The sequence below is a fragment of the Oryx dammah genome, unplaced genomic scaffold (genome assembly GCF_014754425.2).
Source record: "Oryx dammah isolate SB20612 unplaced genomic scaffold, SCBI_Odam_1.1 HiC_scaffold_23, whole genome shotgun sequence".
Taxonomy (NCBI): Eukaryota; Metazoa; Chordata; class Mammalia; order Artiodactyla; family Bovidae; genus Oryx; species Oryx dammah.
In genome coordinates, this window is record NW_024070207.1 from 70,902,531 (window position 1) to 70,927,587 (window position 25,057).

The following is a 25,057-nucleotide window of genomic DNA, read 5'->3' on the forward strand; positions in this document are numbered from 1 at the left end:
CATTCACGTTCCCTACTTGTTAACATTTGTTTGTTCTTTCTGTTTACACATGCACATTATTTTTTCCTGAACCAGTTGAGAGTAAATTGCAGACATGATGCTTCATGCCTCCTAAATATCTCAGTATAAATTTCTTCAAAGACAGTCCCATCACCATGGTCCAATCATCAAAATCAGGAAATGAACAGTGACATCATACTACCACATAATCCAAGGATCCCATTCAAATTTCTTTAATTGTTCCAATAATATCATTTATAGCCAAAATCAAAAACAAACAAAAACCCTTATGATTCAGAATCCAATCCAGGATAACATGTTACATTTAGTTGTAATATCTCTGGATTTCTTCAACTTGGAATAATACTTCAGACTTGACTTACCTTTTATATCTTGGCATTTTTAAAGATTATAGGCCAGTTGTTTTATAGGATGTCCTTCAGTTTGATTTTGTGTGGAGAAGGAAATGGCAACCCACTCCAGTATTCTTGTCTAGAGAATCCCATGGATGGAGAGGCTTGGTGGGCTACAGTCCACAGGTCGCAAACAGTCGGACACGACTGAGCTACTTCACTTTCACTTTCACTTTATAGGATGTCCTTCAGTTTGACTTTGTGTGATATTTCCTCATGATTTGATTCAAGCTATGCATTTTTGACAATAATACCACAGAGATAATGATGTGTCCTCAGTACATCATCAGGAAGTATAGCTGTGGATTTATCTCATTACTGTTTATGTTCAGTTCGATGACTTCATTAAGGTGGTATCTGCCATATCTCTCTACTATGAATTTCCTATTTTCCCCTTGTAATTGTTAAGTATTTTATTCCTGGATGATATCTGCACAACCCATTAGGTGTCAGTTAGACATGATTTCTCCAAGGAAGCTTTCCAGAATTACCTGTATCCCAAAGATTAAGTCAGTTTTGTCTCATAATTGAGAAGCTACAAATAACTAATAAATATTTGAAAGAATACTCAACCTTGTTAGCAAATTAATGCAACTGACTCACCATTTTTCTATCAAATTAGGAAAAATTTCAGAGGTAATTCTTGGTTTGCATTAAAGAAGTTAGTACACAGCTGGTGTTAGTTATGTTGGTACAAACTGCATGGAAGGGAATGTAGCATTATGTCTTAAAAATTGTTTATACCCTTTGACCCAGTGATTCTATTACAGGGAATTAATGCTTAAATGATAACTCATTCTACTCTGTTTTTATGAGTTTAACTTTTTTAGGTTCCACACATAAGTGATATAATATTTGCCTGACATCTCATTTAGTATAAAGCCCTCAGGGTACATCCAAGTTGTCATAAATGGTAGGATTTCCTTCTTTATTATGGTTGAATGATAATCCATTACACACACACACAGGCAGGTGCATACACATATACTTTACATCTTCTTTATCCATTCATCTGTTGATGGAAACAAATAATTTCTCTATATCGTCAATGATGCTGCAGTAAACATAGGAGTGTATATATTTCGATATCCTGTTTTTATTTCCCTTGGATATATACCCAACAGAGAAATTGCTGGATCATATGGGAATTCTATTTTTTATTTTTTGAGTAATATCCATAGTTATTATTTTCTATAGTTGCTGAAACAACTTGTATTCCCATCAAGTGTACACAAGGCTCTCTTTTATCTACATCTTCACCAATACTTAATCTTTTTTTATGATAACCATTCTGAAAGATGTGAGGTGATTGTGATTTTGACTTGTATTTCCCTTTTGATTAGTCATATTGAGCATCTTTTCATGTTCCTGCTGGCCATTTCTATGTTCTCTTTGGAAAAACTGTGTAGTCAATTCCTTTGCCCATTTTTAATTGAATTATTTGTTTTTATGTTATTGAATTGTATGAGTTCTTTATATATTTTTGACATAAACTTCTTATTAGATATGTTTTCACAAAAAGTCTCTCCCATGCTATAGGCTGCCTTATATCTTTTGTTTTTCCTTTTCTTTTTTTAATTTATTTTTTTATTGAAGGATAATTACTTCACAGAATTTTCTTGTTCTCTGTCAAACCTCAACATGAATCAGCCATAGGTATACATATATCCCCTATCTTTTGAACCTCCCTCCCACCCCATCCCACCCCTCTAGACTGATACAGAGCCCCTGTTTGAGTTTTTTGAGCCATACAGAAAATTCCCTGTTGGATATCTATTTTACATATGGTAATGTAAGTTTCCATGTACTCTTTCCATACATCTCACCCTTTCTTTCCCTCTCCCCATGTCCATAAGTCTATTCTCTATGTCTGTTTCTCCATTGCTGCCCTGGAAATAAATTCTTCAGTACCATTTTTCTAGATTCCATATATATGAGTTAGAATATGGTATTTATCTTTCTCTTTCTGACTGACTTCACTCTGTATAATAGGTTCTAGGTTCATCCACCTCATCAGAACTGACTCAAATGCATTTCTATTTATGGCTGAGTAATATTCCATTCGGAGAAGGCAATGGCACCCCACTCCAGTACTCTTGCCTGGAAAATCCCATGGATGGAGGAGCCTGGAAGGCTGCAGTCCATGGGGTCGCTGAGGGTCGGACACAACTGAGCGACTTCACTTTCACTTTCATGCATTGGAGAAGGCAGTGGCACCCCACTCCAGTATTCTTGCTTGGAGAATCCCAGGGACGGGGTAGCCTGGTGGGCTGCCATCTATGCGGTTGCACAGAGTTGGACACGACTGAAGTGACTTAGCATAGCATAGCAATATTCCATTGTGTATATATACCACAACTTCTTTATCCATTCATCTGTCAATGGACATCTAGGTTGCTTCCATGTGCTAGCTATTGTAAATGATGCTTAAATGAACAATAGGATACATGTGTCTTTTTCAGTTTTGGTTTCCTCAGGGTATATGCCTAGCAGTGGGATTGCTGGGTCATATGGTGGTTTTATTCCTAGTTTTTTTAAAGGAATCTCCATACTGTCTTCCATAGTGGCTGTATCAATTTACGTTCCCACCAAGAGTGCAAGAGCATTCCATTTTCTCCACACCTTCTCCAGCATTTATTGTTTGTAGACTTTTTGATGATGGTCATTCTGACTGGTGTGAGGTGATAGCTCATTGTGGTTTTGATTTGCATTTCTCTAATAATGAGTGATGTTGAGCATCTTTCATGTGTTTGTTAGCCACCTGTATGTCTTCTTTGGAGAAATGTCTATTTAGGTCTTTTCCCCACTTTTTGATTGGGCTGTTTGTTTTTTCTGGCATTGAGTTGTATGAACTGCTTGTATAGTTTGGAAATTAATCCTTTGTCAGTTGTTTCATTTGCTATTATTTTCTCCCATTCTGAGGATTGTCTTTTCACCTTGCCTACAGTTTCCTTTACTATGCAAAAGCTTTTAACTTTCACCAGGCCCTACTTGTTTAATTTTGGTTTTATTTCCGTTACTCTAGGAAGTGGGTCACAGAGAATCTTGCTTTGATTTATGTCATCGAGGGTTCTGCCTATGTTTTCCTCTAAGAGTTTTATAGCTTCTGGTCTTATATTTAGGCCTTTAATCCATTTTGAGTTTATCTTTGTGTATGGTGTTAGGAAGTGTTCTAATTCCATTCTTTTACACATAGCTATAGTTTTCCCAGCACCATTTATTGAAGAGACTGCCCCACTGTATATTCTTGGATCCTTTGTCAAAAATAAGGTACCCATACGTGCATGGGTTTATTTCTGGGCTTTCTATCTTGTTCCATTGGTCAATATTTCTGTTTTTGTGCCAGTACCATACTGTCTTGATGATGGTAGCTTTGTAGTATAATCTGAAGTCAGGAAGGTTGATTCCTCCAGCTCCATTCTTCTTTCTCAAGACTGCTTTGGCTATTCGGGGTCTTTTGTGTTTCCATATGAATTATGAAATTTTTTGTTCTGGTTCTGTGAAAAATACCATTGGTAATTTTATAGGGATCACATTGAATCTGTAGATTGCATTTGGTAGTATAGTCATTTTCACAATATTGATTCTTCCTACCCAGGAACATGGAATATCTCTCCATCTGTTTATGTCATCTTTGATTTCTTTCATTAGTGTCTTATAATTTTCTGTGTACAGTTCTTTTGTCTCATTAGGCAAGTGTGTTCCTAGATATTTAATTCTTTTTGTTGCAGTGGTGAATGGGATTGATTCTTTCTCTTTCTGATTTTTCATTGTTAGTATATAGAAATGCAAGTGATTCCTGTGTATTGATTTTATATCCTGCAACTTTGCTAAATTCACTAATTAGCTCTAGTAATTTTATGATATTATCTTTAGGGTTTTCTATGTACAGTATCATGTCATCTGCGAACAGTGAGAGCTTTACTTGCTCTTTTCTGATCTGGATTCCTTTTATTTCTTTTTCTTCTCTGATTGCTGTAGCTAGGACTTCCAGAGCCATGTTGAATAATAGTGGTGAAAGTGGACACCCTTGTCTTGTTCCTGATCTTAGGGAGAATGCTTTCAGTTTTCACCATTGAGAATAATGTTTGTTGTGGGCTTAGCATATAAGGCCTTTACTATGTTGAGGTAGGTTCCTTCTATGCCCATTTTTTGAAGAGTTTTAATCATAAATGGGTGCTGAATTTTGTCAAAGGATTTTTCTGCATCAAATTGAGATTATCATATGGTTTTTATCTTTCAATTTGTTAATATAGTGTATCACATTGATTGATTTGCATATATTGAAAAATCCTTGCATTCCTGGAATAAACCCAACTTGATCATGGTGTATGAGCTTTTTGATGTGTTACTGAATTCCGTTTGCTAAAATTTTGTTGAATATTTTTGCATCAATGTTCATCAGTGATATTGGCCTGTAGTTTTCTTTTTTGTATGTTGTCTTTGTCTTGTCTTGGTATCAGGGTGATGGTGGCCTCATAGAATGAGTTTGGAATTGTCCCTTCCTCTACAATTGCACTCATCTCACACGCTAGTAAAGTAATGCTCAAAATTCTCCAAGCCAGGCTTCAGCAATATGTGAACTGTGAAATTCCAGATGTTCAAGCTGGTTTTAGAAAAGGCAAAGGAACCAGAGATCAAATTGCCAACATCCGCTGGATCATCGAAAAAGTGAGAGAGTTCCAGGAAATCATCTATTTCTGCTTTATTGACTATGCCAAAACCTTTGACTGTGTGGATCACAATCAACTGTGGAAAATTCTGAAAGAGATGGGAATATCAGACCACCTGACCTGCCTCTTGAGAAGCCTATATGCAGGTCAAGAAGCAACAGTTAGAACTGGACATGGAACAATAAACTGGTTCCAAATAGGAAAAGGAGTACGTCAAGGCTGTATATTGTCACCCTGCTTATTTAACTGATATGCAGAGTACATCATGAGAAATGCTGGACTGGAAGAGGCACAAGCTGGAATCAAGATTGCTGGGAGAAATATCAATAACCTCAGATATGCAGATGACACCACCCTTATGGCAGAAAGTGAAGAGGAACTCAAAAGCCTCTTGATGAAAGTGAAAGAGGAGAGTGAAAAAGTTGGCTTAAAGCTCAACATTCAGAAAACGAAGATCATGGCATCTGGTCCCATCACTTCATGGCAAATAGATGGGGAAACAGTAGAAACAGTAGCTGACTTTATTTTTGGGGCTCCAAAATCACTGCAGATGATGACTGCAGCAATGAAATTAAAAGATGCTTACTCCTTGGAAGGAAAGTTATGACCAACCTAGACAGCATATTAAAAAGCAGAGACAACACTTTGCTGACAACAGTCCATCTGGTGAAAGCTATGGTCTTTCTAGTAGTCATGTATGGATGTGAGAGTTGGACTATAAAGAAAGCTGAGCACTGAAGAATTGATGCCTTTGAACTGTGGTGTTGGAGAAAACTCTTGAGAATCCCTTGGACTTCAAGGAAATCCAACCAGTCCATCCTAAAGAGATCAGTCCTGGGTGTTCTTTGGAAGGACTGATGTTGAAGCTGAAACTCCAATACTTTGGCCACCTGATGGGAAGAACTGACTCATTGGAAAAGCCCCTGATGCTGGGAAAGATTGAGGGCAGGAGAAGGGGACGACAGAGGATGAGATGGTTGGATGGTATCACCGACTCAATGGACATGAGTTTGGATGAACTCCAGGAGTTGGTGATGGACAGGGCAGCCTGGCATGCTGCAGTTCATGGGGTCACAAAGAGTTGGACACAGCTGAGTGACTGATCTGAACTGAAGGGTTAGTTCTCTGGTTGGCTAGGGTCTTGGAGTCAGTGCTCCCACTCTGAAGGCTCAGGGATTGATCTCTCTCCAAAGACCAGTCTAGGTCCAATCTACCAACAGGAATTTCACCCAAAATGAAAGGGCCTTTACTTGAGTTCCAAAAGCCAGTGCATAAGAACACAACAAAGATCTCTGACTCAGCAAAAACTCGGTATCGCCTACCACATGGACAGACCTTGGATTGCAACAGATGACTAGAGGGTCTGTCTTTAGCAGTTCTTTTTCATCTTTTTGATTGTTTCTTTTGTTGTATAGAAGCTTTTTAGTTTGATGTAGTCCCTTATACTGATTTTTGCTTTTGTTGCTTATAATGTTGGTGTCATATCTAAAAAAATCATTGCCAAGACCAATGTGAAGGAGTTTTATGTTTATCAGGTCTTATGTTAATCCATTTTGAGTTAATTTGTGTGTGTGGTGTAAGATAGGGGTCCAATTTCATTGTTCTGTGTGTGATTATCCAGTTTTCCAAAACCATTTGTTGAAGAGACTATCCTTTTCTCATTGAGTGTTCCTGGCTCCCTTATAAAATATTAACTGACTGTAAATACAGAGATTTGTTTCTGGGCTCTCTATTCTGTTTTATCAGTTTGTGTGTCTACTTTAATGCCTATATCATAGTGTTTTAATGACTATAGCTTGGTAGCATAGTTTGAAATCAGGATGTATGATGCCTTCAGCATTGTTTTTCTTTTCAATAATTGCTTTGGCTATATGGTATCTTTTGTAATTCCTTACAAATTTTAGGATTTTTTTTTCTGTGAAAAATGCCATTGGAATTTTTATACAGATTACATTGGATCTATAGATGATGGGGTAGTATAAACAGTTTAACAATACTAATTCTTCTGATCCATGTACATGGTGATATCTTTCCATTTGTTTTTGTCTTCAGTTTCTTTCATCAAAGTATTGTAGTTTTCATTGTACAGATCTTTCACCTCTTCAGTTAAATCTATTCTTAAGTATTTTATTGCTGGTGATGCTATTGTGAATGTGATACTTTTATTTATTTATTGGATATTTTGTCATTACTGTACAGAAAACACCACTGATTTCTGTATTTTTGTTTTATATCCTGAAAATTTACTGAATTTGTTGATTAATTCTGATAGATTATTGGTTGAGTCTAGGGTTTTCTATATGTGAGATCATATCATCCACAAATAATGACAATTTCATTGCTTTCTTTCTGATTTGGATATCTTTTATTTCTTTTTCTTGGCTAATTGCTTTAGCTAGGCCTTCCAGTACTATGTTGAAGTAGTACTTCAGAGTGCTGAGAGTGGGCACCCTTGCCTTGCTTTTATCTTACAGGAAAACTTTCAATTTTTCACCACTGAATTCACTGTGGGTTTGTTGTATATGGCCTTTATTATGTTGACATGTGTTCCTTCTATACTGAATTTGTTGAGGGTTTTTAATCATGAAAGTATGACTACAACCTCCATCTCAAATGTCTCTGGGACAATTTGGGAGACCCCCCCACAAAAAAAAACTAAGAGACCCCTGTGAATAAAGAATGTTATTACTTTTCTGTTCTGCTAAACGTATTTAATATGACATCATGTGCATTGATATGATACCGGGATAGAAGGATAAGAAATATGTCTTTATAATGCTAAAGTTGTCCTTTCCTCCTTTGTTCCTCAAAGGCAGCCTTGGAAGCATTAGATGAACTGGACCTGTTTGGTGTGAAAGGTGGGCCGCAGTCAGTTATCCATGTCCTAGCTGATGAAGTACAACACTGCCAGGTAAGAGGATAATGGACCATATTATAGAAAAATATATCTTTACTCAGACTCAAATTTAGCATGAGCTTTAGAATAAGGAGAACTGAATGAGAATACATAATATGATTTATTATCATGTGCCAAAAATGTCTTATTAAGCATCCTATAGAGATAAACCTGATGGGGCATGAGTTATAACAGAGATCATAGTCCTGTTCTCTCACCCAACATTATAAAGGGATCCCATCACAGTGTATGAAATTATCCTCTATTGTATCTGCTTTTCTAAATATACCAAGAGAACAAGAGGTGATAGATTTTGAGTGTTCTTGATAGTGGTTCTGAATTTCTCTTGTCCCCATTGGCATTAGGGTTAGATGTTTGGAAATTAGATTGTTTACATGGTAAATGCATATCTTCAGTTTTGTTTAAGATTACTTCATATATTGAAAGATAAAGGTTCTTGTCATTGACAGTATGGCTTTTCCCATCTTCTTCAAACCCTGATTGGACCCCCATGGTGTTCTAGTGAATATAATCTTACTTTCTAATTTTAAAAATGCAAAATTTTCAAATGAGAAGATAAATTTGGGGGATATAGGAGCTAAGCTTTCTATATCCTGCTTCCCAGCAGCTATATTTATGCTTAAATAGTTGTTAATGGAGCAACAGGATTATGGGTAGAAAAATGATGCTTAGAGTATTCTTTATCCATTGGCAGCTACTTAAAAATCAGGATTAGGAAACACTGAGAGAATGATTAAGACAAGGGATGATTTATAGAAGTAGCTAGTCTTCTAAGCTCTCACTATTGAATCATTTTTTAGATTTTCATTTAAATTATTTTCTTCAACATAAATCTTTTGAAATTAAAGCTATTAGTTTTATAATCCCAGGCCACTTACTAATGTGCTACATTTGACTTCCTTTCTTTCCTTTCTTTCAGTCTATCCTGAATTCAATACTCCCCCGGGCTTCAACATCTAAAGAAGTTGATGCTAGTTTACTTTCAGTTATTTCCTTCCCAGCCTTTGCAGTAGAGGATAACCAGTTGGTGGAGCTCACAAAACAGGAAATCATCACCAAGCTTCAAGTATGTCCATATGTGCCTTTCTTTTCTTTAGGGCTCTAATTTTAAGGCAAAATTAGTATCTTTGTGGGCCTTGAATGTGGCCTGTGTCAGTGATTTAACCAAGCAATCAGAGTTAACATCACCAGTAATAAGTAGTAGTAATATCATGTATATGCCCTGATACAGTGCACTGAGAAGTGCCTAGCACCTCTGTGATGTCCTTCCCAAGAACGTAGTACCTCAAATCAAATTCAGGGACATTCTACAAAATAACTGGCAGATGCTCTTCAAAAACGCTGAGATGATGAAAAACAAGGAAAGACTGCAGAATGGTCACAGATTAGAAGAAACTGGCACCCCACTCCAGTACTCTTGCCTGGAAAATCTCATGGACGGAGAAGCCTGGTGGGCTGCAGTCCATGGGGTCGCGAAGAGTCGGACACGACTGAGCGACTTCACTTTCACTTTTCAGTTTCATGCATTGGAGAAGGAAATGGCAACCCACTCCAGTGTTCTTGCCTGGAGAATCCCAGGGACGGCGGAGCCTGGTGGGCTGCTGTCTCTGGGGTCGCACAGAGTCGGACATGACTGAAGCGACTTAGCAGCAGCAGCAGCAAGGAAACATGACAGCTAAATGCAGTGGGACCCTAAACTGGATACTGGAACAGAAAAAAAGCGTTAATGAAAAGTCTGGTGAAATCCAAATAAGTTATGTACTTTGGTTATTAGTGTTGTACCAAGGTTAGTTTTTTAGTTTTGGTGAATGTCCTATGGGCTTCCCAGATGACTCAGTGGGAAAGAATCTGCCTGCCAATGCAGGAGATGCAGGTTTAATTCCTGGGTCAGGAAGATCCCCTGGAGAAGCAAATGGCAACCCACTCCAGTATTCTTGCCTGGGAAATCCCATGGACAGAGGAGCCTGGTGGGCCAGAAAAGAGTGGGGCGTGACTTGGCAACTAAACAACAGAAACAACAAAATGTTCTATGGTTATATAAGATATTAACATTAGGGGACCATGGTTGAAGGAAATATGGGGACTCTGTACTGTTTTTGGAACTCTTCTGTAAGTCTCAAATGATCTCAAAATTTTTTAAATGTGTTTCCTTTAGAAACAAAAAAACTGCAGTCTTGTAAGAACTGTGTGAGCAGAACCACATAGGTTTGTAATTGAGCTGTCATAGACTTATCCGATGGTAGAAAGCCATGGAGAAGATAAAATAAGAACTTTGCTTTGGGGAAGAGCCTATAACTTAGCCCTCACTTGAAATCACATTGCTGAAATTGGTTTCTGTTGCTGGACTGATATCAGAGTTTTTTTCAATTATTTTTTAGGTATAATTTCTATGTTGTTGAAAGGTTGGCACATGTAGCTGTTGTAGAGGATGCATTTCTGATTAATTATATTGCTGTACCAATGTACGTGCTTCTTACTTGTTTCCTCTGCATTTCCAGGGTCGTTATGGTTGTTGTCGCTTTCTACGAGATGGATATAAAACTCCTAAAGAGGTAGGTTTGTTTTCCCCAAAATGAGTCCAAGATAGAATGGTCACTACTAACTGCAGCTTCATTCAGAGAAAATATGTATCTCATCAATATTACTTCAAATAATTACTAAACAGGGTAACAATGACTGATGCTTGCTGCCTTTTTGGGAATTAGTTGCCAGGTTTTCTCTGAGCTGTTCCATATTAAATAAAATAGAGGAAAGTGTACATCCTTCCACCTCTTGAAGTTGTTTAGTTTCAGGAAAGAGCTACTGATGGATGCTTACATCACTGGATGAAAATTTTAGCAGAAACAGAGTATTTACATAGTCTCAAAGTATTCCTCCTGAAATATTCAATAATTACAAAGGAAAACTCTTTTTGTCAGTAGATCCTTTTGGATCCCTTCTACCTTTTGCAGTTGATTAATTCTAAACAGTACTTGATCTTGAAAAGTTAACTTTCTTTTGTTCCACTTGTCAAAAATTTTTCTTGGAAACATCAATGAAGAAAATTAAGTATTATTAAAAAGAGAATGAGTGATTGTTAATTATTTTCATTGGCAATGTAGCTCAGGTCAGCTGGTTGAGAGCCATTATAATTTTTTTAATTACTGAGCTCATACTCTTCTGGTTTACTTCCTTTCTTCCATGTTCTACTTTAGGCCTTTTGACTTCTGCCCCCACTAATCTATTAACATTGTACTCTGAAATATCATCATAATCTCCTGAGTAACCAATCTAGTAGAATTTTCTAGGTCCTTATTCTCTGTTTTTAGATGAATTTAATTTTATTCAAATCATAATCCAAATTACAATGGATAGATAGTTTTATATAGTTTTATGGACTATAACTAGATTTTACTGATTTCACTATAGACACTGAAAAAAAACACAATAAAAATAGGTTTGATGTCTCTGTTACCTACCACTACATTTTCTTGAAATTATTTTCCTATTTTAATTTCGCCAACTCAATGCCACCCAAATTTTTCCCCTCTTTCTGTTCTCCTTCACCAAACTGAGGATTTAGCGAGTTTCTGTTCTTGGGCTGCTTATTCATTGTATATAGATACTACAGCTATAACTTGTGTTTCATGAGTCACATCTTCAAGGATGATTCCCAACTTGCTGTCCTTCTAAACATTTTTATTTGTATGTTCTGCTACTACCTCAAAGTTAACAAGTACAAAACCAGACTCAAGGTTATTACAAATTAGTCTCACTTCCTCATACATCTGCCTGTAGTATCATTTTTATCCTAGTTCTACTAGTTAGAACCACATGACAAAGTGTTAGTCGCTCAGTCATGTCCAACTCTTTGTGACCCCATGAACTGTAGGCCGCCATGCTCTTCTGTCCATGGAATTCTCCAAGCAAGAATACTGGAATGAGTAGCCATTTCCTTTTCCAGGAGATCTTCCCAACCCAGGGATTGAAGCCAGGTCTCTTGCATTGCAGACAGACTCTACTGTCTGAGCCACCAGTATTTGCTAAAGGAGGAGAGTGTGTATGTGAGCTGCCTTCTCTGAAACAAACTATTAGTGATGAAAGACTGTGTGTTGTAATACCTCTGAACTAAAGATATAGTCTGATCTTGGAGTAATAAGACAGACTTTGTTTATTGTCTTTACTAGGATCCCAATCGTCTGTACTATGAACCAGCTGAGCTGAAGTTATTTGAAAACATTGAGTGTGAATGGCCATTGTTCTGGACATACTTTATCCTTGATGGGGTCTTTAGTGGCAATGCAGAACAGGTAATGTGCTGGGGAAAGGGCTTTTCAGCAGATTGTTATTACATCTTCCTCTTTCAGTTAATGACTGTGCTGACCTTATGCCCAAATGGAAGTCTTCCTAATAGGGAGGACACACAGTAGTCTTCACAGGGGTCCCTGACCTCCAGGATCCAATGCCTGATGAGCCAAGGTAAAGCTGATGTAATAATACTAGAAATAAAGTGTGCAACAAATGTAATGCACTTGAATCATCCCGAAACCACCACATGCCCCTAGGTCTGTGGAAAAATTCTTTTCCACAGAACTGGTCCCTGGTTACCAAAAGGTTAAGTACCACTTTCCTAGAGACTAGTAGTTGAGGGTACTATGTTAGAGAATAGCACTGAAACATGTACATTATCATATGTAAAACAGATGAACAGTGCAAGTTTGATGCATGAAGCAGGGCACCAAAAACCAGTGCTCTGGGACAACCCAGAGGGACAGAGCAGGAAGGGAGGTGGAAGGGGAGTTCAGGATGGGGGGGACATAAATATCTGTGGCAAATTCACATTGATGTATGGCAAAAACCATCATAATATTGTAAAGTAATTATCCTCCAATTAAATTAATTGAAAAAAGTAAAATTTTGACTACATTCCTCCCCCAACAAAAAGAGTTAAAAGACCTAGAAACACACTGCTATATTTCAAAATGGATAACCCAGGTCCTACTGTATAGCACAGGGAAATCTGCTCAATGTTATGTGGAAGCCTGGATGGGAGATAGTTTGGGGAAGAATGGATACATGTATATGTCTGGCTGAGTCCTTTCACTGTTCACCTGAAATATCACAATATTGTTAACCAGCTGTATACCCCAATACAAAATAGTGTTTAATTTAAAAACAAGAGTTAGAAGACCTAGATATTGCTATCACTCAGACCTGACTTTTAGTAAATATAGAAAGCAGAATAGCAAGTCCTGTCTATTTGCCTTAGTCATCAGAAATACTTGAATTTACCTCCTGACTTTATATGTCTTTTTAAAAAACAAATCTTGGAAATGATGTTCTGACTTTAGCAAACAAAACAAAACAGCAACCCAGTTATACCCTGTCCTCACCCCACAAAACACAGTCATCATTGCTTTTTTAGCTACACAAATAAAGTAGTTCAGAAACCATTGTTGGAAAACAGTGAGACTAGACAATTTAATCAAGTAAGTTTAATGTCAGGCATTCTGCAAATTGGCTGTGTTCTAAACTTGGACATAAAAACAACACATTTGGAATTCATTTTACTCAGTTACATAAAATACAGCTTTGTGTAATTTGAATGTTTTGGCCAATAGTAGTCTGCAACTACCAATGTGAGTTTAAATAATAGAGGTACACCAAAGTTTCAGGGGCACGAAGGGTTATTTCTCTAAGCTTTAGTAAATTATAGAGTATATTTTTTTGAGCAAGAAAAACAATAATAGAAATACCTGCCTTATCTTGACCACGCTATTTTGATTCTACCATTTTTTTTCAGTCCTTTTCAAATTCCACAAAATAACTTATCAAAAACTGTGCTTGCTCAAAGAAAGATTTATTTGTTAAATGTGCCAATTGAGTATAAAGCACATTTAGGTTTTTTAAACTCTTGGGAGGAAGAAAAGAGTTGGAAGACCTGGATTCTTTTTTATTCTTTTCCCAATGTTGCTACTGACCACTGAGTAGCCTAGGTACTATTATTGACTTCTTTAGTTTCTCTGTGCAGGCATACCTCAGAGATTCGCAGGTTCAGTTCCAGACCAGCATAAAGACTGCAACTATGTCAATAAAGCAAGTAATATGAAATTTTTTTTGTTTCCCAGTACTTATAAAAGTTATGTTTATCCTACATTCTACTAAGTGTATAATAGCATTTTATGGCTAAAAGAAAAAACAATGTATATACCTTAATTAGAAATAGTTTATTGCTAAAAAATAATAAGCATCATCTGAGCCTTCCATAGGTCATAATCCTTTGGTTTTACATACTTTGAGATACTGTGAGAATCCCAAAAAACATGACACAGAGACACAAAATGAGCAAATGCTGTTGAAAAAGTGGTGCCAGTAGACTTGAGCAATGCAGGGTTGCTACAAACCTTCAGTTTGTAAAAACAAACACAACAAAAAAAGCAGTATCTGTGAAGCACAATAAAGTATAATAAAACAAGATATGCCTGTACATATGATGAGGATAATTTTTCTCTCTTCATTGAAGAACTGTATAGCACTAAAATTCTTTCACTTCCACAGATAAAGACGTGATATGTACAAGGTACAGTCAGTTTGGCTATAATGAGACACATATGTTACCTAAAAATTACCATGCTCTGCATATTCGAGAAGTAAAAACTATAGGGTTTGTGGGAAAATGTGGTCTGGGAACAACACTTAAAAAGTTTCTCAGAAATATATACAAAATGATAGGAACCTAATAAAAACAGTACCACAAATACACATTAGTGGCTTTAAAGCATTCATTCATTCCTCTTTCAAAAATTATATTCTGAGAAAATTATTTTGCAAATAGCATACATTTACATACAATTCTGCTCATCATTATTACATTCATATAAATTAAGTCTGGTGATAATTTAAATGTTCAACAAGAAGGAAATGTTAAGTTAGAGATCATGCATATAAAATATTATGCTACTATTAAAATATTTATTAAATTTAATATTATTATTAAAATTTTGGATTAACTTGTTTCATATTTCAAATATAATTTTTAGTGTTTGGTTTTCTCATAATTGAAAAAGCAGTAACACAGCTTTATACGTGTTAAATGTTTAAGAAATACATAAATACCACAAAGATATAGCCCTTGTACTTGAAAAACATCTGAAGTTTACTTGTGAGTATGTGTACCTCACAGGGCTCCCATGCTTGCTACTCCATGTGCCAGAGGAAGAGAAGAAAAGAGAGAGAGCGTGAAAGTGAAAGTCACACAGTTGTGTCTGACTCTGTGACCCCATGGACTGTATAGTCCATGGAATTCTCCAGGCCAGAATACTGGAGTGGGTAGCCTTTCCCTTCTCCAGGGGATCTTCCCAACCCAGGGATCAAACCCAGGTCTCCTGCATTGCAGGCAGATTCTTTACCAGCTGAGCCACAAGGGAAGCCCAAGAATACTGGAGTGGGTAGCCTATTCCTTTTCCAGGGCATCTTCCCAACCCAGGAATCGAACCAGGGTCTCCTGCATTGCAGGCGGATTCTTTACCAACTGAGCCATAGCTCAAGAGATAGTTTAAGAGGGGAAAAAAAGAATATTAAGCAGAGAAGAAGAATAAAAATAAGCCGAGGAGGGAATAGAGGGGGAAATTAAGTAGAAGGAAAGGCACAGAGCCATGTAGCCAAAGTGACCATAAGAGCAGCTGGAGAGTTGTAGAAGGAGAGTTACTTAAAATTGGATGGAAAGTTATAACACCACATGTGGATTGTGTTTCGTGGTTCTCCTGAGGTTGTGTATGTGTGTGTGTTGTGTATTCTTAAAGACTCCTTTCAGCTGAGTGCATTCTCAGGTTGAAATTGTGCAGAAGCAGATATGAAATTTATGTTATGCTCAAATCGTTCACTAATATATCAAATGCATTGGAACACATTTGTGCTTTCAAAACAACTATTACAGCAGAACTGACTGTATATTTTTTCCATCATGAATTATAGTGTTTTTTTTTTTTTTTACTTTTTATGTATTACTAATCCACAGCAAATTGTTAAGCAAAAAATGTAAACTTGATCATAATAGAAACTTAATTTGGCAGGGACAATACAGTTTTAAAAGCAATTACATGTACAGTCAATAAGCTGTACTTAGGTTAGTACATAGTGGATAAAAGTAGACCCATGGAGGCAGGTTGACTTGGACTCAAATCTGGACTCAACCTTGCACTGGCTGTGTCATCTTCCACAAGCTCATAACTTCCTTGAGCCTTAATTTCCCTGCAAATAGGCTTTAATTACACATACCTGAATGGTTATTAAAGTTAAATCCATTAACATATGCAAAACTCCTAGCATAATATCTGACCTCTAATAAGCATTTAGTAAATTCTACTTCCCTTTCTTCTCCCTTTCTCTAGGTGAATACATTCCTTTACAATAGAATCTTCTTTGGCTACAACCCTCTTCTAGCTCCCCAAAGGTAATTCTCTATAAACTTTGTTCTCCTTTTCTTTTATCTACAGGTTCAAGAATACAGAGAGGCTCTTGAAGTAGTCCTCATCAAGGGCAAAAATGGAGTCCCACTTCTGCCAGAGTTGTACAGTGTTCCTCCTGACAAGGTGAGCTGGCCAGTGCCCTAATATGGAGCTGGGGGAAGAGAAGCAGTACCTCAAAAGGACTGCCTTGTCTGACTCAAGTGAATTTTAATCTTTTGATTTTAATGTTCTAGAGTCTGTCTTTAGGTATAGGACAATAAAAATATTATTTTATTCCTTTGAAAATAAAGTTTTAAAGCAGGCTTGGTTATGGTACTGTTGCTGAGTGAGATGAGGGCAAGACCAAACCTTTCAATGGTAGTTTCATGGGTGTATATTTATCCTCACACTCATCAAGATGCATATGCTAAATACATATGGCCTTTTTGTATGTCAGCTATATCTCAATTTTTTAAAATAAATTATTCAGAGATTATTTTTTTAATCAAACTTTAAAGTTGAGAATGGCATGGAGATCAGTAGGCTGAACTAGAGTGAAGTTCTGTGTGAACTCTCAGTATTTGATATTTTTCTGCTGTGATATAGTCATCTGTGATTAATTGAGTAGATCAGACTTAGAAAATGAAGTATGTCTCCATTTTCTCAAAATGCCAGTCAAGATTACCATTGTTCCTCGTCTCCCATTGCAGAACATTAGCTGAGGGAGAGATGCAGTCTTCCATGCTACTGGGGTTGAATGGACTAAGCTCCTAGAAACATCAGCAGCATCACCTGAGAGCTTGTTATAAATGCAGATTTCAGGCCTTCCCCCACATCTACTCAGTCAGAATCTGCCTTTGGACCAGACCCTCAGGTGGTGCACACAGTTAGAGAAGCACTGTCCTAGACTGCTATCATAGTACTTGACTTTGTAGTGTATTGCATATGTGACTGTTTTATAGAATATGAATCACAGTCCAGACTCGCCCTTTTTGTTGTCTAGTATCTTAAACCTTCTTTTTCTTTATCTTGTTATCTTTTGTAATTTAGGTTGATGAAGAATATAAAAATCCTCACACTGTGGACCGAGTCCCCATGGGCAAACTGCCTCATATGTGGGGACAGTCTCTATACATTTTAGGAAGCTTGATGGCAGAGGTAAGGGGAAACTTCAAGGCTCTTCTACTTTTCTGCTTCAGTCACCATAACAAACAGATTTGTCAGGAACTCATTTGTGAGTGCAAGTTTCCCTGGTGGCTCAGTCATAAGAATCTGCCTGCCAGTGCAGGAGACTGAGGTTCAATTCCTGGGTCAGGAAGGTTCCCTGGAGAAGGAACTGCAACCCACTCCAGTATTCTTACCTGGGAAAACCCATGGACAGAGGAGCCTGGCGGGCTACAATCCATGGGTTGCAAAAGAGTCAGACACGCCTCAGCAACTAAACAACAATATTTGTGAGTAGCCTTTTGTGTTCTGCCTTAATTACAAAATCTCCTCCAGTTCCAGAGTGGGAACATGGCCAATCCTTGGCAAAAATCTTTCCCCCTGGCAACCATGTCCCTCATGCTTGCCCAGGGCTTCCTACCCCGGTACTGTACTTGAAGTTGCTCTGAGATCAGGCTGGAAATGCCCCGTGGTGCCTTGTCTGGTGACTGTGAACGTAATTGTTCTTGGATAGTAATGATTTATCCCTGGTGGCTCAGATGGTAAAGAATCTGCCTGCGATGCAAGAGACCTGGATTCAATTCCTGGGTTACAAAGATCCCCTGGAGAAGGGAATGGCTGCCCACTCGAGTATTCTTGCCTGGAGAATTTCATGGACAGAGAAGCCTGGTGGGCTATAGTCCATGGGGTCACAAAAAGTCAGACACAACTGAGCGACTAACACTTTCACTTTTTTTCTGTAATGACTTAATGGAGTTAAGTGCTAACTTTTCCAAGCAACATGTTTCATTCTTTAATTGAATAAACTGATGAGAAAATTTTAGGTACCATGACAAGTGTTTATGAGCATCATAGTGTTTTGTTTCTTTGTTTGTTGATAAGGGGCCCTTTATAAGTTCTTTACATTAAACTCTGCTGATACAGTTCTTAATGAAGCACTTAGGAATTTCTTACTTTATGTTCAGCTTATTTGTGACATTTTGAGCCATAAGAAGCTTTCCCTTTCTCAGAGTTTTCCAGATTTGTTGACAAATCTACTTCCCCATTATAGGTTATCATATAAGCTATAACCCAGGCATTATAGGATTCACTTCAGTTCAGTTGCTCAGTCGTGTCCAACTCTCTGTGACCCCATGCATCGCAGCACACCAGGCTTCCCTATCCATCACCAACTCCCAGAGTTCACTCAGACTCACGTCCATCGACTCAGTGATGCCATCCAGCCATCTCATCCTCTGTCATCCCCTTCTCCTCCTGCCCCCAGTCCCTCCCAGCATCAGAGTCTTTTCCAATGAGTCAACTCTTTGCGTGAGGTGGCCAAAGTACTGGAGTTTCAGCTTTAGCATCATTCCTTCCAAAGAAATCCCAGGGCTTATCTCCTTCAGAATGGACTGGTTGGATCTCCTTGCAGTCCAAGGGACTCTCAAGAGTCTTCTCCAACACCACAGTTCAAAAGCATCAATTCTTCGGCGCTCAGCCTTCTTCACAGTCCAACTCTCACATCCATACATGACCACAGAAAAAACCATAGCCTTGACTAGACGGACCTTAGTCGGCAAAGTAATGTCTCTGCTTTTAAATATGCTATCTAGGTTGGTCATAACTTTTCTTCCAAGGAGTAAGCGTCTTTTACTTTCATGGCTGCAGTCACCATCTGCAGTGATTTTGGAGCCCCAAAAAATAAAGTCTGACACTGTTTCCACTGTTTCCCCATCTATTTCCCATGAAGTGATGGGACCGGATGCCATATCTTTGTTTTCTGAATGTTGAGCTTTAAGCCAACATTTTCAGTCTCCACTTTCACTTTCATCAAGAGGCTTTTTAGTTCCTCTTCACTTTCTGCCATAAGGGTGGTGTCATCTGCATATCTGAGGTGATTGATATTTCTCCCGGCAATCTTGATTCCAGCTTGTGTTTCTTCCAGTCCAGTGTTTCTCATGATGTACTCTGCATATAAGTTAAATAAGCAGGGTGACAATATACAGCCTTGACGTACTCCTTTTCCTATTTGGAACCAGTCTGTTGTTCCATGTCCATTTCTAACTGTTGCTTCCTGACCTGCATGCAGATTGCTCAAGAGGCAGGTCAGGTGGTCTGGGATTCCCATCTCTTTCAGAATTTTCCACAGTTTATTGTGATCCACACAGTCAAAGGCTTTGGCATAGTCAATAAAGCAGAAATAGATGTTTTTCTGGAACTCTCTTGCTTTTTCCATGATCCAGCGGATGTTGGCAATTTGATCTCTGGTTCCTCTGCCTTTTCTAAAACCAGCTTGAACATCAGGAAGTTCACAGTTCACATATTACTGAAGCCTAGCTTGGAGAATTTTGAGCATTACTTTACTAGAGTGTGAGATGAGTGCAATTGTGCAGTAGTTTAAGAATTCTTTTGCGTTGCCTTTCTTTGGGATTGGAATGAAAACTGACCTTTTCCAGTCCTGTGGCCACTGCTGAGTTTTCCAAATTTGCTGGCATATTGAATGCAGCACTTTCACAGCATCATCTTTCAGGATTTGTAATAGCTCCACTGGAATTCCATCACCTCCACTAGCTTTGTTCGTAGTGATGCTTTCTAAGGCCCACTTGACTTCACATTCCAGGATGTCTGGCTCTAGATGAGTGATCACACCATCATGATTATCTGGGTCGTGAAGATCTTTTTTGTACAGTCCTTCTGTGTATTCTTGCCACCTCTTCTTATAACCCTATAATCCTAGAGCAGGGATCCTGTACCTCCAAGATCTAATGCCTGATGATCTGAGGTGAAACTGATGTAATACCAATAGAAATAAGTGAAAGTAAAAGTCGTGTCCGACTCTTTGCGACCCCATGGACTATATAGTCAATGGAATTCTCCAGGACAGAATGCTGGAGTGGGTAGCCTTTCCCTTCTCCAGGGGAATCTTCCCAACCCAGGGATCAAACCTAGGTTTCCTACATTGCAGGCAGATTCTTAACAAGCTGAGCCACAAGGGAAGCCCCAATAAATGTAATGCATTTGAGTCATCCTAAAACCATGCCCCTCACCCCAGTCTGTAGAAAAACTGTCTTCCATGAAACCAGTCCCTGGTACCAAAAAGGTTGGGGACCACTCTCCTAGAGGATCTAGGGTGGGACTTAGCTTTCCTTTCTGAGCCAGACTCTTTGACTTATAAATAAGTAACTTGTTTATTTTCTACAGCTGTTTTTGTTTTGTTTGTCCCAGGTTTGAAGTATAATTGACATAGATCACTATGAGTTTCAGGTGTACAGCATAAAGGTTCATCTTTGGTTGACATTATTATAAATGTAGCAATAATGGGCAGAATGATTTGTTTAAAATCTTTACTTGGTGACTTTCTCATTCAATTAGAATAAATTAAATGCTATTAAAAATGAGGAGATAAATGATATTCTTAAGGGCTAAGTGGATGAGTTCATCTTATTTCATCAAAGACAGAGACTCAGGTCAAGTCAAAAGATATCTGCTGAAAAGAAAGCATAGAGTGCATATGAGTAAATGTGAAAGCAACAGGACTGATGACTTAAATTATTGATTATAAGCATTGTGATCTGATTGTATAATCGTGCATGCAGAGAAAATGAAGGTATAACTAGAAAACTTTCTGTTTATCTTTTATACCCCATCTATTTCCAAAAAAGAATTTGTGGCAGCCACTAGAAATTAACTCCAGACAAAATTTAATTTGGATGTGAATTCAGGAGTTTAAACATTTTCATACAGTAAAGGTATTTGCTTTCTTTCCATACTTGCCTCTCACATGTTATGGTATGCATTTCTGGCACTGGTATGTTATTTCTCCTCCAATATTAGCTTTCTTTGGAGATATAATAATCTGTCTTTTTTATGGATTTTCTTTAGGGATTTTTAGCTCCTGGAGAAATTGATCCCCTAAATCGTAGGTTTTCTACTGTACCAAAGCCAGATGTTGTGGTTCAAGGTATGTATTCTTATTCCCAACATCTAAAAACTTTATATTAAAAGGTCTGATTTGGGCCAGTAAATGATGACTTTATTCTTTATGAAGTATTTTGTTAGGCTTAAAAATGTATGTTATCAACTTGGTTCTGTTGGTTTCAAAATTGCTATTAATCTTACTTGTGAGCAAATGTTTAACCACTCTTAACCACTTCTTATTTCTGGAAACTCATTTCTTTTCACCATGATATATTATAGCCTCCTGATTATCTCTGTTTTTGTTCTGAGTATTCCTTCTATGCTTTTTCTGCTAATATTTCTTTCTTCTCATATCCTCCTAATGGTTGTATACTTAGTCTTGTACACTTGTTATTTCTGTATTTACACCCTGCGTGTGTTCACTAGGGCTGCCTCCTTCATAATAAATTTCTTTCATGGCTCCAATTATTACCTCTTTAGAGAATGTTCAAAATCTTTTTTTTTTTTTTTTGCTCCTAGCAATTAACTTAAATTTTGAGGTTATCTGCTTTATGCAAAACACTGGGCTAAGTTCTATAAACATGTTAAGAATTCTAGCCCTAATATATATAAAGGATCTTTGTAGCTTATGCTTTAAATGCAAAACTGACCTTTTTTGTCTCCTTTCCATCCTTTTACCTCTCCCAACTCTCTCAATGATATCACTATTATACTAGTCTCCTAGAGTAGAAAACTCCAGATGACTTTTGACTCCCCCAAAACGCTATCCAATATGATACTAGTTCTTCCTGTGAAGGGTTTCCCAGGTGGCTCTGTGGTAAAGAATCCACCAGCTAATGTAGGAAACACGGGTTTGATCCCTGGGTTGGGAAGATCGCCTGGAGGAGGAAATGGCAACCCACCCCAGTATTCTTGCCTGGGAAATCCCATGGACAGAGGAGCCTTGCGGATTACAGGCCATGCGGTCACAAAGAGTCAGACACGACTGAAGTCATTTAGCACAACACAGCAGCACAGCCTCCTGTGAAGCTCCTCCAATATGTCTCCATTTCAATCCCAACCTCCATTGGAATGGATTCTATATAGAAAAATAATCCTTTGTATTTTCTAAACCTTTTTATACTTGGCATCCTATGTGGTCATAAAGATAGTCTTTTTTTAATCAACATATATGCATACTTCATTTTATTGTGCTTCACTTTATTGTGCTTTGCAGATTCTGTGTGTGTTTTTTTTTTTTTAACAAATTGAAGGTCTATGGCAACCTTATGTCAAGCAAGTCTATTGGTACCATTTTTCCAAGAGCCTTTGCTCTCTTCATGTGTCTGTCACATTTTATAATTCTAGCAAAACTTCAAGCTTTTCATTATTATTGTATTTGTTATAGCAATCTGGGATCAGTGATCTTTGATGTTACTACTATGACTTGTTGAAGGCTCAGATGATGGTTAGCATTTTTAATAATAATAAAGTATTTTTAACTGAGGCATTCACATTGTGTTTTTAGATACAATACTGTTGCACACAATAAATTAAAGCATAGTGTAAACATAAATTTTTAAATTTTATTTATTTTTTAATTGAGGTATAGTTAATTTGCAATGTTATGTTAGTTTCAAATGTACAGCAAAGTGATTCAGTCGTATATATGTGTGTGTGTATATATATACATATATATATACACACACACATACAGATATATTCTTTTTCAGATTCTTTTCCATTATAGGCTGCTATAAGATATTGAGTGTAGTTCCCTTGTTTACCTATTTTATATATAGTAATGTGTATATATTGATCTCATACTCCTAATAGTTTATCCCCCCCTCTACCCTGTCATCCCTTTTGGTAACCATAAGTTTGTTTTGTATAAGCATAACTTTTACATATAGACTGGGAAGCTAAAAATTTGTGTGACTTGCTTTATCATGATATTCACTTTATTTCAGTGATCTGGAACCAAACCTGCGATATCTCTGAGGTATTTAGTACATAATGAACATTATATAAAAGACCATTACTCTCCTTCCATAAGAAAGCTTGCTCCCCTTTGAAGCTTGTGCCATCTGGCTATGTTAGTCTCCTGGTTACTCTTGTTCATTCATTTGAGACTTTGAGACTTGGCTTAAAGCCTCCTCTTCTTCCTCAGTTCCTGCCATAGCAATAGATTTCAACATCAGAGTAAGTGCCATCTAATATTTTAGCCTCAGAATTCTTGGATATCCATAATCCTAGTGACCTTTCCCTCTACCAGTACTCTACTCACTTTGAGGACCAAACATTAGAATTATTTTACCTCAGATATTCCAGTGCCAAAAGTCCCAATCTCCAGTCATAATTACATACTGTTTCAGTTTTCTCTCCCTGCCCCATCCCCCAGTTACACTTTTGTCTATTTTCTCCTAGTCTGTCCTTCCCTAGCTTCCCTGTTGGCTCAGTGGTAAAGAATCCGCCTGCCAATGCAGAAGGCACAGGTTCGATCCCTGGGTCACGAAGATTCCTTGGAGAAGGAAATGGCAACTGACTCCAGTATTCTTGCCTGGGAAATACTATGGACAGTGGAGCGTGATGGGCTACAGTCCATGGGTCGCAAAAGAGTTGGACACAACTTAGCAACTGAACAATGACAATATCCTTCCTTACCTTTCAGTTGGTCATCTAAATATCTTAATCACCAGTGCACCATACTTCTGCTACACCCACAAAGGAAAATCATAGCTCCAGATCGCCTTTCTTATTTTCTGATCCTATACCTGCCTTGCTAAAATTTTCCAGGAAAAAAAAAATTAAACAAGTGAGCATAGCAGTAGTGCTGTAAATCCACAGTCTCCAACTCAACTAGGCCCACAGTGCTTCCTGTTAGTCCTTGTTCTTATTATTAGTCAGCATTTTCATTTTTCTCAACAACCCTACTGCTTATTTTCAGCCTCATTTTTGGCCTGCTACTTCATGCTGGATAATGTTAATGTTCTGATCTTTGTCAATTTCCCAAACCCCAACTACAATCTTGTTTATATCTTCAACCCATTCTTACCTCTTTATCTTTAGTCTCAGAGCAGTTGCTTTTTCTCCTCTTCAGCACCAACTCTCCCTTCTGATGGTTGATCCTATCCTTTTCCCTACCCTTCCTAGAAACCTGCTCTTTCCTGTCATCTTCAAACTCTTCTCTGTTGGTTCTGATTTTTAGTAAATTGACATCTTCATCACCCTCTAGTTATCCTACTCTTCCTTTCTTGTCCAAACTTCCACTTATTTATATTCCATTCATTCTGATATCCTTTACAACTAGCTTATTATTCCTTTGAAAGTGCTTTTGCTTAAGTTATTGCCAAACTCAGTAAATATTTTTCAATCCATTTCTTAGTGGGTCTTTCTGTTTCACTTATTGTTTGTTTCTGAGACTCTTAACTCCTGTGTCTTCTGTGAGACAATACATTTTTAGATCTCCTTCAACCTAAATTTTATTATTTCTCTTTCTGGGCTTCCTCTTCTGCTTACCCCTTAACTGTTGGTGTTCCTGGGAGTTTTGTCCATAGGCCACTGCTCTTCTTACTCAGAATATTTGTT

The 25,057-nt window shown here is 37.7% G+C and overlaps 1 protein-coding gene across 6 annotated transcripts in view; it reads left to right on the plus strand.

Annotated features, from left to right (window-relative positions):
• Positions 1 to 25,057, plus strand: part of PHKA1 (phosphorylase kinase regulatory subunit alpha 1) — a 158,659-nt gene that overhangs the window by 28,666 nt on the left and 104,936 nt on the right. For all 6 annotated transcript variants that reach the window (XM_040265681.1, XM_040265682.1, XM_040265683.1 and 3 more), the window contains exons 7-13: positions 7,899 to 7,997; positions 8,923 to 9,069; positions 10,502 to 10,555; positions 12,170 to 12,292; positions 16,478 to 16,573; positions 17,480 to 17,587; positions 21,455 to 21,533. In XM_040265681.1, the coding sequence (XP_040121615.1) occupies positions 7,899 to 7,997; positions 8,923 to 9,069; positions 10,502 to 10,555; positions 12,170 to 12,292; positions 16,478 to 16,573; positions 17,480 to 17,587; positions 21,455 to 21,533 (706 nt within the window). The remainder of the gene's footprint in view (positions 1 to 7,898; positions 7,998 to 8,922; positions 9,070 to 10,501; positions 10,556 to 12,169; positions 12,293 to 16,477; positions 16,574 to 17,479; positions 17,588 to 21,454; positions 21,534 to 25,057) is intronic.